We start from the raw sequence: 13,518 nt of genomic DNA on the forward strand, positions 1-13,518 counted from the left end.
CCCCACCCCCCACACACACACACGTCGGGACGTGGAAAATGCAATTTCCAAAAACTCGTCGATGAAAATGTGGCATACGAACAACAATTTTTTGTACTTTTAAGTCGCTCCCCTCTACCCCCCGCCAGAAAATATTCACAGAAAAAACTTTTCGTTTTGGCATAAACCGATTTGGTAGCAAATTTTATGTCAGTTAGGTGGAAAAATTCCCAATCGCCTGCCTCTGGGCCGCTGCGCCTCTGGGCTCCAATCGGATCAGGGATTCAAGGAGCCTTTCGACTGAGAGGAGTGCTCTGTATTTTTTTCCTGGCTGACTTGTTACCGTTACTGTAGTTTACCGTTAAATGACATTACAGGGGAGGGGGTGGGGGGGTCAAATGGAGCATCTAGGACTAATTGAATTCCGGGAAAGAGTAAAAACTACAGAGCTTTTCATTGCAAGGAAGGAAGGAGTGTAACAGATATGCGGAAAGCTGGAAACTGGCGGAGAGATATATTTCTAGCAGGGATTGGGGGGAATTTTGGATGGAAGAAACATCAAGAAAGAGGTGGCTTGAAGGACCTATCCTTGGGGATATTAAATGTATTTTATAACACCTAAAGGCAGAGACCATATAGACAGCCACAAGAGGGATTGAGATCCCTCAAGCCAACGCTTGCATTCCCATTTCTTTGAGGTCTACCAGAAAAGGCTACATTGATCAGGAGCCATGTCAAAACCCCCATCGATAATGCGGGAAATCTTTGGATGGACCAATGGCAACAAGAGGTAGTACCCATCAAGGAAATGATGGCTGCTCTGAAGGTGATCAAGCAACAGATCGGCCTCAAGGCCAAGCCTAAACCGAGGCCTCTACAAGGACTATGTTTCACAGGGGAGACTAAGTCGATCTGGCCCAAAACCGAGTTCATCTGAGACTCCAACGCCAACCAATATATTCTACAAGAATGAGCAGTGCTTTGAGGACAACAGCCACAAAAACTGACGATGGGCCGTGAGGGTCACGGGTGCAGAGGCTCACTCAGAGGGCGCTCAAGGCCTTTCCACTCCCTCAGACGGCGTAAAGCCCACCTTAGCCAGGCTAGAAGGCTTCCTTTTCTGGGGGGATATAAAGGGGGATCCAATAAGCGTCTATTTGTACAGGATTTTAAAGCCATTTCGTATATCCTTCCCTCCAAAAAGGGCTGTTTTCCCTCAACATTCCTGTTGTTCATTCGTTGGGCTTTAATTAAGTTGCTCTCGATTAATGACAGAACACGGCCAATGCCATTTCAATGGGTATCCGAATACGAATACGAATACGAAACCATGCATCTGCATCTGCATCGGAATCGGAATCTGTGCAATCGAGTGCATCCGGCAGCAGATGTTGTGCGGTTGTCGCTGAAAATGTTTGTCCGGAGTGTGTACGGATTCAGTGTACGGATAATGCCCGCATACACGCCTCGGATCGAATCGGATCGCCACCCGCCAAACAATGCCATAAATAAACGAAACGGAACGAAACCAAATTTGCGAAATTAATTAAATCGACAGGCAAAAGTAACGTGTGCGCTTTGGTTCAACGCTTTGAGTGCGGCCATTTCTACAAACCAAATAATACACGATGCCACACACTTCACTGCCCTCCTGGGGCACCGCACCGCAAATGTGGATGGTTTGATGGGACAACAGGCCTTAAAGCCTTTGACTGTGGCGATCCAAGGCTGAGTGGAGAGAGACAGAGGGGTCTTACAGCCAGGCACAGAAAGAGGAGCCGCAGACGAGGGCTTTTCACCCACAGGAAGAGAGATTAACAGCCTAGGATTTGAAGCATCTGCCGTGCTAGCCGGGCATTATATTCATAAATACTAGAAAACAATGACCAGAGATCAAATCTTAAAAAGGTCGCAACGCTGGCTCCTGGTCATCCTTCTCTGCGGCAATTCCTTTTGCTTGAGAACTCTATTCTTCTTCGAGGGCGGCAGGATTCCCAGTACTTCCAAGACCTCCGCAGGTTTCAAGGTGCCCGAAGAAGGAGATGCCACCTCCTTGCTGTTCTTCCGGAGTCTGGCAGCCACCTGCTGCTGGAGGTATTCGGTTCTCATGCCCGCGTAGACAACAGCCTTGATCAGGAGGTTGCGCAGCGCCGTGGCGCTTGCTAGCTTGGAGGCCTGCTTTCTCGTCAATGTGTCCCCGGCGGCCACTGGGTTGGCGCGCTCTACCAGGGCGTCATAAAGCGCTGCAAAGTTGCATTGGAGATTGAATTGAACCCTGGAAATGTCTGCATTGTCTTACGTTTAATTTGTTCGTCGTCTGCGGGGTTCTCCTTGAGGACTGCCTCTACATTCGCGGCAGCCGTGCGCAGTACAGGGTCCGATTCCAGCACATCAGTTAAGATATTCATCGGAGATGCTAGCGAGCTCTGGGCCTTTGCTAAGAGGTTCATCTGGAAACACAAATACCCCAACTGAACAAGGGAATAGCCTCAACAAAGGGAATCCTGGACAAACTTACCTGCGCCACTCGCAGACTCTCCAGCTCCATCCTCATTTCCTTCAACGACTCTGGGGCACGTTTTGCTTCCATTTTCGCCAAGTTTTCTTCCACGTGCAACTCTGCGCATATCAGCTGGCTCTCTACTATCGAAACCTATCGATACTAGTGTTGCAAAGCTGAAATTTCGACTGGTCGTGTGCTCTGTGCTTAGTGCTGGGAAAATCCATCCACGCGATGGCCAATAAAAAGTTCTTGTTTCGCTGGAACGACCACCAGCACTCGCAGATCGGAATGTTCGAGAGTCTGCGGGTGACCGAGACCCTGGTCGACTGCTCGCTCGCCGCCGAGGGCAAGTCCCTGAAGGCCCACAAGGTGGTTCTGTCCGCCTGCAGTCCCTACTTTGCCGCCCTGATCCGCGGGCAGGACGACAAGCATCCGATCTTCGTGCTGAAGGACGTGAAGTACCAGGAGCTCCGCGACCTAATGGACTACATGTACCGCGGCGAGGTCAACGTCTCGCTGGACCAGCTGGACGCGTTTCTCAAGGCGGCAGAATCGCTGCAGATCAGGGGCCTGTGCGAGCCGCAGTTCACGGTTCTGCCAGAGATGGGAAAGCGCGCTCGCCGGGACTCCTCCGGATCGGGCGGGGATTTGTCTAAGGTCGAAAAACGCAGCACGGAGAAGGGTGAGTACTGCAAAAGGAAGTAAACCTCGCCTCTAACCCATCGTGACCCCCGGCAGGTGCCCGCGAGAGCTCCGAAGCCATCATCAAGGTGAAGGTGCAGCCGCAGAGCCCAGGCGCCGGCCCCGGAGAAGCCGCTGGAGCCGTGCCACTGGCAGGCGATCCCACGGACCACAGCGCCGGCTCAGAAACGAGCAACAGCAGCGGTCTGAGTGGCGAAGCAGTCTACGAGTGCCGTCAGTGTGGCAAGAAGTATCGCCGTCTGCTCTGTCTGAGGCGCCACGAGAATACCGAGTGCGGTGACTAGGAGCCGGCCCATCAGTGCCCCTATTGTGTGCACAAGTCGAGGCAGATGGGCAACCTGCGGCTGCACATATTGCGGCATCACCCCACCCTGCCCCAGCTGCCCCGGCAGCGACGCAGCAAGAATTGCCCCTAAAGTAGAGCGAAATGTGGTTTCACTGTATCTTTTTTTTTTTTTTTTTTTTTTTTTTTCATTTGGAAAATTTGTATTTTATTGTAAACAAGTTTACTGCTACCTTTCGTGGCAACTTAATCTAGTTTTACATTTAAGGGGAAAAACAATTGATCACAGGAGATACATACATAAACTTAATGTTACATATATGGAGTAGGTACATACATTATTTACAATATTTACAAAAAGTTAATGAGATGTTATAGGAGGGATCTAGTAGGGAGATCCAGTCGATGACACCTTTTGAGTCTTCTTTTCCTTGGCGGGTTAATTAGACGTCTGGCTAGCGCATTAGGGTGACCACCAAGTCGTTGCAAGTACCTTGCTGCACGTAATTGTATAACATCGCCCACTTTGGGAACCTTTAGGTCCCTCTCGATGTCGCTGTTTCGTATGTACCATGGAGCATTGCATATTCGTCGTAGAATTTTTGACTGAGCAACTCTAATTTGATTTAAGTTGGTTTTTGCCGCGATGCCGTAGACTTGAAGTGCGTATTTCCATATGGGGCTGAGGATGGACTTGTATATCGTGACTTTGCTGTACAGCGATAGCTTATTTCTTGGTGCAAGTAGCCACGCCATCTTTCCCGCTTTCGCCATCACCGACTGTCGAACCATGGTAGTATGGGTTTTGAAATTTAGTGACCTGTCGAGTACAACACCCAGGTATTTGTACGAGCTCTTGTGCGTAAGTGTGGAGCCCAGCATATTAATGCCTCCGCAATAAAGTGTTCTCGTAGCAAAAGTAACATTAGCACATTTGCTGCTGTTGATGCCTATGTTCCATTTCTGAGCCCAGACCTCAAAGCTGCTCACATATTGTTGCAGAGCTTCCGTAGCTAGATTTATGCTTGGACTTCTGGTCAGCACTGCAGTGTCATCCGCGTAGGTTGCTATCAACACATCGTCCTCGTCCAACCCAGTTATTACCCTTGAGGAAGGCATATCGGCTGTATATAGGGTATATAACGTTGGTCCAAGAACGCTGCCTTGTGGGACGCCTGCACAGATTGGGCGCTTCGATGATTTTGCTCCATTTACAACAACTCTAAAACTTCTGTCCATTAGAAAGCTACTCACCAGCTGGAATAGCTGCGGCGGCAATATGTTTCTCAGCTTAAAGAGGAGGCCATCATGCCACACCCTGTCAAACGCTTGTTGAATGTCCATAAACACAGCTACCGAATACATTTTTTGCTCCATTGCATCAAGCGCGAAGTTGACCACTCGATGAAGTTGTTCTGGCGTGCCGTGACCTTGTCTAAATCCAAACTGCCACTTAGGAATTCTTTTCTTTACAGGTTCAAGCTGCATGATGCGGTTCAGTATCATTCTTTCCGCCATCTTCCATCTGTAGCCATCGACTTCTGTGTGTTGTTTTTCTGGCTTAGGTACCATGGAGATTAGCGCCATCTTCCAGCAGGTAGGAAAGTGTCCTATCCTAAGAATGCTGTTGAGGAGCAGCACTATAAATAGCAGGGCTTTTTTAGGCAGAAGTTTTAAAGTCCTGTTGTCCAGCAGGTCCTCACCAGGGGATTTTTTGGCCTTCAGCTTCTTAATTTGCTGCACCACCTCTTGAAATGTGACTGGGCTTGCTGGCAAGGACATTTGAAATGGCATTTCCAATTGTAGCTCGACGGCCCTTCGTGTAACAGCAGACGTAAGATTAAATGGCTTAAATCTTTGCTCTAAACTGTCTGCGAAGATATCAGCCTTTTGCTGACTGGAGTAGCACCAACCGCCTGCTGGATTTTTAATTGGCGATTTAGGCATGACTACTCTTTTAAATCGGCTTGTAAGCTTCCAGAGAGTATAGTTGAAAGATGCATCGGGGCCAGCTTTTTCTAAAATGTTATCAATGCTCGTCTGCTTGACTTTTGCAAGAACCTTTTGCAAACGGTTTGATAGTCTCAAGTAGATTTGATGAACTCGAGTATCACCCGTTCTCGCATACTCTCTTCTTACTCTTCTTTTCAGGCGCAGGAGTGCTACGGCACTTGGGGGAAGAGTATCTTGTCGTCGTTGGCTTGGTGAACATTGGTTTACAGGCGCAGCAGAAGATGCAGCCAATATTACGTTTCTCATAAATATCGAGATTGCATCTTCTATATCATCGGGACTTTTTATTTCCGTGTTGAGGTTGATTCTACTATCTAGTTCGGCTTGAAATACTTCAACGCAAGAGCCTCGAGGGAGAATTTGTTGCTTCATAGTTTTGATTTGAGGAGAATGATGCACTGATGCTACAATTGGCAGGTGATCCGAGGAGAGTTCATATTTAGTTTCGACTGACAGCTTGTTTTGCGCAATCCCGTTGACAATGAAAAAGTCGAGAGCAGAAGGTGTAAGGCGAGTGTTGTATGAGAAGAAAGTTGCCTCGCCAGTGGCAAGGATTTCGCATGTGCTACTGACGATGGCCTCTTGCAATCGCTTCCCTCGACAGCATGATCTGACGTTACCCCACCATGGGTGCTTTGCGTTAAAGTCACCGCCAGCGATGAATCTGTTCCCCAGGCTAAGAAAAAGTTGCTCAAAATCAGTTGTACTCCAAGGTTGGTTGGGTGGCAGGTATATTGAGGAGATCTTGATGCATCCAACATTAGTCGGCACACTCACGCTGGCAACTTGTATGTTTATCCTGGACATAGGTTCGTTCTGAGTATGGGCAATGGACGATCGTATGAACAGAGCAGAGCCACTTTTCGATGTTCCACTGGGATGATCAGCGTAATATTGATCGTATCCTGGTACGAATGCTCTCCGACCAGGGCGCATATGTGTCTCTGTTATCAACATTACATCGATTTTATTAGCATTAAGGAAAAGTCTAAGTTCTTCAATGTTCTTGACTAGCCCTCGTGCATTCCATAATCCGATTTTTAATTGAAGCTTGTTCATTTTGAAATAAGCTTCTGTACCAGGTCGCGGAAGGCCTCCATGTTTGCCTCCATCGTATCCTGTATTAGTTTGAACATTTGATCCATTCTACTATTAAGGTCGTTTATAGCTTTTTCTAATATTTTGAATTTGCTACTAAAATGTTGATCTTCAGCACCATTAAACAACCGGGAGCTGTCATGTAATGTGTTCACGTTAATATTTTTCTCTGCACGCGGTCTTGTTATGTCTGCATAGGAGAACCCACTCCTCACATTGGCATTTGAGATGACTTGCGATCCGACTGGGTGATTTTTATTTTTGCTACTGGCAGGCATTCCATCTTCTGGTAGTCTGGCTGTCGGCTTAAGCTTCTTGCTGAGTTCAATTCGGACTGAACAACTTTTATAGCTAGATAGGTGATCTTCGCCGCAGTTTGCACAAATGGATTTGTTACTAAGACTTAGTTCGCACGATTTTGATCCAGTATAGTGGTCGCCAGAGCATTTTCCACAGACTGGCTTTTTAAGGCAGTAGTTTCGCGTATGTCCAAAATCTTGGCATCTAAAGCACTGCACCAATTCTTTACTGTGCTTTGCCTTAATTACTGTTACTCTGTGCCTTCCAATTTGAGTAATTTGATCTTAAGTGCCTCTGCAATATTTGGTGTTTTCTTTAGGTTCACGTAGAACATACTCTGTCTTGTTTTTAAGTTATTTATTTCATGATCATCCTCTTCATTTATTTCAATATTACGCCAGTTTGGCTTCCTGGGGCAGTAGATGTTCATGACTGTGAAACCCTTGTCGGTGAACGTGTGCTCAATTAAGTGTTTTGGTACATTTGGATGGATATCTCGAATAATCAATCTGTACGGCGTATCCTCTCTCAACTGATGGTGCCAGAATTCACAGTTTTGCTTCGTCAGCATATCAATAACTGTTCGAAAAGCTTGGGAATTTTTTGCATATATACGTGAAACTCCAAATCTGGATGTGCGAATGTCATACTCATCAGCTGGAATTACAGAATTGAGGGCGTCTTCGAGTTTGTCCATTTTATTCACTTGCGGCACGCAAATAGCTGGAGGCTTAGGCACTATGCTTGGCTGCTGCTCATTGCTAGCTTCGTTTGCTACTAGCCCATGTTGCTCTTCTTCGTCCAGTTCCATGACAGATTCAGCTTCTTCAGATAGCGCTGCATAGCGATTATTTAGAAGTGCTACTGAAGGGGTAGTAACAGGTGTAAAATTTTGGCGGCCCTTGAATGAGTGATTTTTTGGAATAGCTGGGTGTGTATTTTTTTGAATTGTTTTTGAGACTTTATCAGCTCTTTTTTGCTTTTTACTAATAGAGACCATCGGCATCTGAAAGGTACAATCTTTTCCTTGGGATACTTTTTTGGCTAAGCTTGAAGTAGACGCCTCAGCTCTCGAGGTGCTCGGTACTGAACATATGCTGCCAGTTACGGTATTTGCCATTGAGTAATTCGCTGGACATTTCCCTGTTGAAAAAGATAGTGTGCTCGTGGTCGTTGCGATCAAGCTACTATTGTAGTTAGGCGTTCCAATTGCCTTATATAGGTCTTTAGCCAAGCTGGCACGCAATTCTGCAGGTGCACCAGCTATTTTCCTCATCTTATCAGTCGCTGAAAGCTTATCACTAAGCTGGGAATGATCAGGTGAGTCTACGTCCATTTTTTGGCACTTCACGAAATTTGCTTGTTACAAATTTTTGATTGCCTAGCATCAAGAATTCTTGCTGCTAAGAAATAAGGATTCACACTTGCCCATCCATCGAGCACAGACACCCCACCCACCGACACACCCTCCACGCACATAAATAATCGATGGGCAAAAGCTGCGGGCGGGCGGGCCTTCCGCCTCTTCCTGCTCGACTCAATCGGCAATTAATGCCACTCAGATGTGTCTGGGCCCAGGCCGGGGCCTCCTTGGTTTAAGATATGGAAACATATGCCAAAGAATCGCCCGCTCGCTCTCATTAATAATCGGGCAAATCGTTCATACATCACTCATACGTCATGTGGGCTCAGGCCGTTCATCAAGGAACGTCTTGTCTTGGGGGGCCCTGTGCGTGACGGGCTGTCTAATCTATGGGCCCTTGTTTGCGGTATCAATCACAATGTTCAAGCTGGATGTTCAAGCGGGATTATGTGGGTGGATAGAAAGGGTTCAGGCAACCCCCACGGCCCCCCCAAATCTCTGAGTATTTAGGAGCTTATTAATACACAAAAGACTGGGGGGAAATGTGTTGGAAACACAAGGGGAAAACCCTAGTAACTAGTCGTTAAATGTCAACAGATTGTAGTCGGCCTGTCCTGGTCTCGAAAATTATATTCCCATGTCCAAGAAACCGGCGCCCATACCGAAAACCCAGCCCCGTGCCCCGGGCCCCAGGGGACAGGACACGAAGGCCAACAATGATCTGTTCCTGAAGGAGGTCTTCAATGCCACAAACAAATGCCGGGGCCTGCACGGCTGTCCGGCGCTCACCATCAACAATGATCTCAACAAAATCGCCCAGGAATGGGCCAATGTATGTCCTCCACCAAGAACGCTCCCCCTCTCACCTCTCACCCTCTCTCCCTCTGCCCCTCCAGCATTTGCGCGACAAGAACGTGATGGAGCATCGGCCCAATCCCAAGTACGGCGAGAACATCTTCCTCTCGGGCGGCATGGATGTGTCGGGCGATCTGCCCGTGGACATGTGGTACCGCGAGATCAATGCCTACAACTTTGACAAGGCGGAGTTCACGCCCACCTCGGGCCACTTCACGCAGCTGATTTGGAAGGCCAGCAAGGAGATGGGCTCGGGCGTGGCCCGCAAGTGAGTGCCAGTGCCCAGAGATGGCCCAAAACTAAAGTCTTGCCTTTCCCCAGAGCGGACAGAACTTGGGTGGTCTGCAACTACAATCCTCCGGGCAATGTGGTCGGTCAATTCAGGGACAATGTGCCCAAGAAACTAAAGGACTGAAAGGGAAGGAAGTGCCAGGAAGTGGGCAATGGGAAGAGCTATACTTTGGTTGAGTCTCTTAGGAAATACAAAACCAGGACAGGATACGAGTCGATCGAAGCTTTATTCGTTTTTTTCGGGGATTTCTTTGGGGATTTCTTTGGTGCTTTCAAGGAACCATTTTCAAGGCCAAGAACCCTGCATCGATGCTGGTTTATCCTCTAGAATGCCCGCCACAAGAGCTACAGACTACCTTCTGTTCGGAGTCCTTTTCCCACAGGTCACAGGTCCTTGAATTCCCAGAATTGTTGTACATCTTCCCGGGCAGTGACACTTACCCCCAATCTGCTGTGGCACTTTCCCCCCATGTCCTGTGGCATGGTGTGGGTGGCCGCCTGTTTCTGTATATTTTTTTAGAATTTTCCGCGTCACATTTTCATAAAATTTCCTCTTCTTTCCGCTCTGCTGTTTTTTTTAATTTTTTCTTTACGTTTCTTTACGTTTCTCTCTCTGATGAGAATTTCACGTCACACATCATTAATTTGAAATTTTTGTCATAAATATCCTGCGAGGCGGACGGCGGACGGCGAACATGGCGCCCGGCAGCGGGTGGTCGGGTCAGGCAGGTGTCAGGGGTAAATTATGGCAGCAGCAGGTGTCCCTCCCACCCCGCCGACATGTCAGCCTCTGATGGACTGTCTGTCAGCTGAGCGTGGAAATTAAAAGGCAACATTTGTTCGCCCTTTTTTTGGGGCTGGCGATTGAGATTTGTTACTTAATTGGGGTGCCTACTGTCTGGCTGTCGGCATTCATTGGTTTTCTATATATTGCGGATCCACCTCTATCCCTTCTGTGGCCTGTGCCTCCCTCTGGGTCCCCGCCAAACAACTTCTGATTCATCCCAAACTTTGACTGTGAAAATCTCCGCTTAATCTGGTTAATTCCCGTACCCTGATTCGCACCTTATTAAAGCAGACACACGCCGCCAGTAGGCGATAACTTTAAACCGCCGTAGACGTAGTCGTAGTCCCAGCCGTAACCGTAACCGTTAACCCAATAAACCACTTTTAGGAGCGACAACAGAAGGGCAAACGACTGTTGCCTGTTCTCTGTTCCCTGTTCTGCACCGTCAACAAGTGACAGCAAAACCAGCGCAAATACCCATAGATACACACACACACTCTCGCACACGCACTCACACACACTCACACTCGCTGTGTGGCACGTCAAAGTTGGCCTGGCATCGTGCCACTGGAATTTCTGTTGGCCTCATCACCTTCCTTCACACACAACACAAAAATAACAGCAAAAAAGAGTGCAAAATACCATCAGCCAGGAACGAGCGCGAAAAAAATATGTATAAACATATAGAAAAAACCAGCGGAAAGCACACGAAGCAGGCAATGAATTTTTAAAGACAATTTGCTGGATTTTTCTGCAAGTTTTTTAAAAGCAAAGGAGAGGCCAGTGGGGCAGGGATGTGGCTTGCTTGGGGCAGGACTTTGTTTGGCGATGAACGTGACGCTCCTGCAGATTACAGCCTTGACACTCGTTCAGAAAGTCGGCCATAAAGAAAGTCCCTCTGGTGTACGAGTACTCCCTGGGAGAAAGCGAATTAACTATTCCAAGGGTGTACCAAAAATGGGGATTTTCGCATAGATATCTTCAAGAATAAAAGGGAGGTATATAATTATTATTCATTTTATTATAATAATTATTATTATTATTTTAATTATTATTATTATTATAATCATTATTATAATTATTATTATTATTTTAAACATTATTATAATTATTTTTATAATAATTATTATTATTATAATTATTATTATTATAAAAATTATTATTTTAATCATTATTATAATAATTATTATTTTCATTATTATTATAATTATTATTTTAATCATTATTATAATTATTGATATAATTCTAATTTTTATTATAATTATTAGGTGGATAATAATAATTGTTATTATTATTATTATAATTCTTATTATAATAATAATTATTATTATTATTATAAAAATTTATATTTTAATCATTATTATTATAATTATTATTATAATTATTATTTTAATCATTATTATAATTATTGATATAATTCTAATTTTTATTATAATTATTTTTATTATTATTATTATTATTATTATTATTATAATAGTTATTATAATTATTAATATTTTTATAATAATTATTATTTTTATAATTATTATTATGTTGTTATTATGTTATAAAGAAAACTTTTTCAAAGTGGGCGAACCACTCTTTCCTAGAAGATACTTTATTTTGGACAGATTAAAATATAATTTTTGCAGAATTATAGAGCTCAAGGAAGTAAGATATTACTAGGTCATAGACTCTAAATTCTGCCAATTTGTTTTAATGTTATGATGGCTGGTAGATACCCCACATAATATGAGCCTTTTAAAAACATAAAAGTTCCGGCATTCCTTTCAACAAAAATGCAAATAAATTCCATGAATCCATCGACCTCAAACGAATGTACATGCATCTGTATGTTCCATTGAAGAGTTCTTTGTTTCCGCTGCTGTGACAGCGTTCATTGTTCCACCTGGCACCTTGTGGAATGGCACGAAACGGTTAAATGCATTCAGCTGTCAAAAAAAGCCGCATTCAAAAGTTCAATTTAATTACCACAAAGAAAGCGTGGCAACAAAGACAAGGATGCAGTGGCAGGGCGGCAGGGCGGCAGGGCGGCAGCTCCAACTCCAATGAATCGTCCCGCGACTGCCAATGAGTTTTACAATGTAATTAAGCTGACTGAAAAACTTCCCTTCTTTTTTTTGTTGCCCGTTCCAGGGGGCAAACGAGGTCACCAGGCAGCGGGGGAAGCCCAGAAGTCGAATGGCAGCAGGCAGCGGAAGGGAGTGGAGGGGCAGTTGGAAAGCTTTCTGCGTTATGCATTGTAATTTGCGTGTAATTTTCAAGGCGTTGGGAGAAACGTGAAAATGCTTCTGCATAACAACAACAACAAGAAAAAATAATTGCAACTGCAACAACAACTAAAAGAGAGGGATTCTGTGAAGCCAACGAAGCTGTAGATACTCTAAGGATTCGACAGACGCCAGAGATGTGTGATATCTAGATCTCAAAAAGTGCGGAAAATATGGTGGGTAGTGCTAGATTATTCTATGACTTGCTCGCTGTCCCTAGCAGTAAGCCAAACAGAGAGTGAGCGGGATAAAAAACCGAAATTTTGGGATTTTAAGCCATAAAAATGTCCATACCTGCTGAAGAGAAAGCTGAGACGGCCCCCAACGAATCGATTCTGTGGCCTGTTCATGCCTATAAACTATATAGCGATACGATCTTTAGGTTTCCCACTTATCCCCAGCTTTAACAGAGAGACAATTAAATATTGACTGGGTATTAGATAGACTTCTCTCTCTCTTCTCTCTAGACTTCCTCCCTTTGTTCTCTTCAAAAATCATCATACCCTTTGAAAAAGGGCCAACAACACCGCTTGGCAGCTGCTTTAAGGCAAAAGTCTCATTTATTTTAATGTGTCGACGCTGACGACGTGCAAATGTCTGCCAGTTTTCGCAGCAGCAGGTTTTCCCTTCAGTTTTCGCAGCAGCAGGTTTTTCCCTTCAGTTTTCGCAGCGAGTCACCACCCTCCCCCTTCCCCCCTTGCTCCAAATTGCTTGCAGATGCAACTGCAATTGTTTGTCTGTATGCGTGTGGGTTTCTGTGTCTGTGTGTGCTTCTGTGCGTGTGTGCGTTGTAATTATTAAGCTGACATTGCAGCTGCTGCTCTGGTGCTGCTGCTGCTGCTCTGCTGCTGATGATAGTCCCGTTGGTATGCGCAGGGCTGCATAACCAATAAAGAAAAGGTATTACAAAAAATTCACATGAATAAAAGGAGCTACAGAGAGCCCAATGTTTCGAGACAGAGCCACGAAATTGTGGTAATATCTTAAGGAGAAATTTGTTGTAGAAAAATTCATTGGAAAATCTCCTGCAAACTCTTTAATTTTTTATTCCCTAATTTCGTGCCTTCTTTCGCT

At 45.3% G+C, this 13,518-nt stretch overlaps 3 protein-coding genes across 3 annotated transcripts; 2 read left to right on the plus strand and 1 right to left on the minus strand.

Moving 5' to 3' along the window:
* Positions 1-1,816: 1,816 nt before the first annotated feature.
* LOC108161454 lies at positions 1,817-2,640 on the minus strand. Its single transcript, XM_017295716.2, has 3 exons — positions 2,498-2,640; positions 2,279-2,429; positions 1,817-2,222 (listed from the first exon to the last, which is right to left on the minus strand). Exons 1-3 carry the CDS (start codon positions 2,567-2,569, stop codon positions 1,873-1,875), a joined length of 573 nt encoding a protein of 190 aa, XP_017151205.1. The 5' UTR covers positions 2,570-2,640; the 3' UTR covers positions 1,817-1,872.
* On the plus strand, positions 2,640-3,637 carry LOC108161452 (longitudinals lacking protein-like). Its single transcript, XM_017295714.2, has 2 exons — positions 2,640-3,164; positions 3,221-3,637. The coding sequence occupies exons 1-2, from the start codon at positions 2,714-2,716 to the stop codon at positions 3,466-3,468; spliced, it is 699 nt and encodes a 232-aa protein (XP_017151203.1). The 5' UTR covers positions 2,640-2,713; the 3' UTR covers positions 3,469-3,637.
* A 5,167-nt stretch (positions 3,638-8,804) lies between these two features.
* LOC108163352 (Golgi-associated plant pathogenesis-related protein 1) lies at positions 8,805-9,610 on the plus strand. The gene is made up of 3 exons (XM_017298594.2): positions 8,805-9,073; positions 9,138-9,364; positions 9,418-9,610. Exons 1-3 carry the CDS (start codon positions 8,879-8,881, stop codon positions 9,509-9,511), a joined length of 516 nt encoding a protein of 171 aa, XP_017154083.1. The 5' UTR covers positions 8,805-8,878; the 3' UTR covers positions 9,512-9,610.
* The last annotated feature ends 3,908 nt before the right edge of the window (positions 9,611-13,518 follow it).

Source organism: Drosophila miranda, chromosome 4 (genome assembly GCF_003369915.1).
Source record: "Drosophila miranda strain MSH22 chromosome 4, D.miranda_PacBio2.1, whole genome shotgun sequence".
Lineage (NCBI taxonomy): Eukaryota > Metazoa > Arthropoda > Insecta > Diptera > Drosophilidae > Drosophila > Drosophila miranda.

What these genes read in the sequence shown, in the direction of transcription:
- LOC108161454 (XM_017295716.2), bottom strand. Translation starts at nt 2,569, where the DNA reads ATGGAAGCAAAACGTGCCCCAGAGTCGTTGAAGGAAATGAGGATGGAG. An exon ending in AGAGTCTGCGAGTGGCGCAG is followed by an intron (nt 2,430 to 2,497) that starts GTAAGTTTGTCC and finishes TTGTGTTTCCAG; the next exon opens with ATGAACCTCTTAGCAAAGGC. An exon ending in AGACGACGAACAAATTAAAC is followed by an intron (nt 2,223 to 2,278) that starts GTAAGACAATGC and finishes GCAACTTTGCAG; the next exon opens with CGCTTTATGACGCCCTGGTA.
- LOC108161452 (XM_017295714.2), top strand. Translation starts at nt 2,714, where the DNA reads ATGGCCAATAAAAAGTTCTTGTTTCGCTGGAACGACCACCAGCACTCG. An exon ending in AAAACGCAGCACGGAGAAGG is followed by an intron (nt 3,165 to 3,220) that starts GTGAGTACTGCA and finishes GACCCCCGGCAG; the next exon opens with GTGCCCGCGAGAGCTCCGAA.
- LOC108163352 (XM_017298594.2), top strand. Translation starts at nt 8,879, where the DNA reads ATGTCCAAGAAACCGGCGCCCATACCGAAAACCCAGCCCCGTGCCCCG. An exon ending in TCGCCCAGGAATGGGCCAAT is followed by an intron (nt 9,074 to 9,137) that starts GTATGTCCTCCA and finishes CTGCCCCTCCAG; the next exon opens with CATTTGCGCGACAAGAACGT. An exon ending in GGCTCGGGCGTGGCCCGCAA is followed by an intron (nt 9,365 to 9,417) that starts GTGAGTGCCAGT and finishes GCCTTTCCCCAG; the next exon opens with AGCGGACAGAACTTGGGTGG.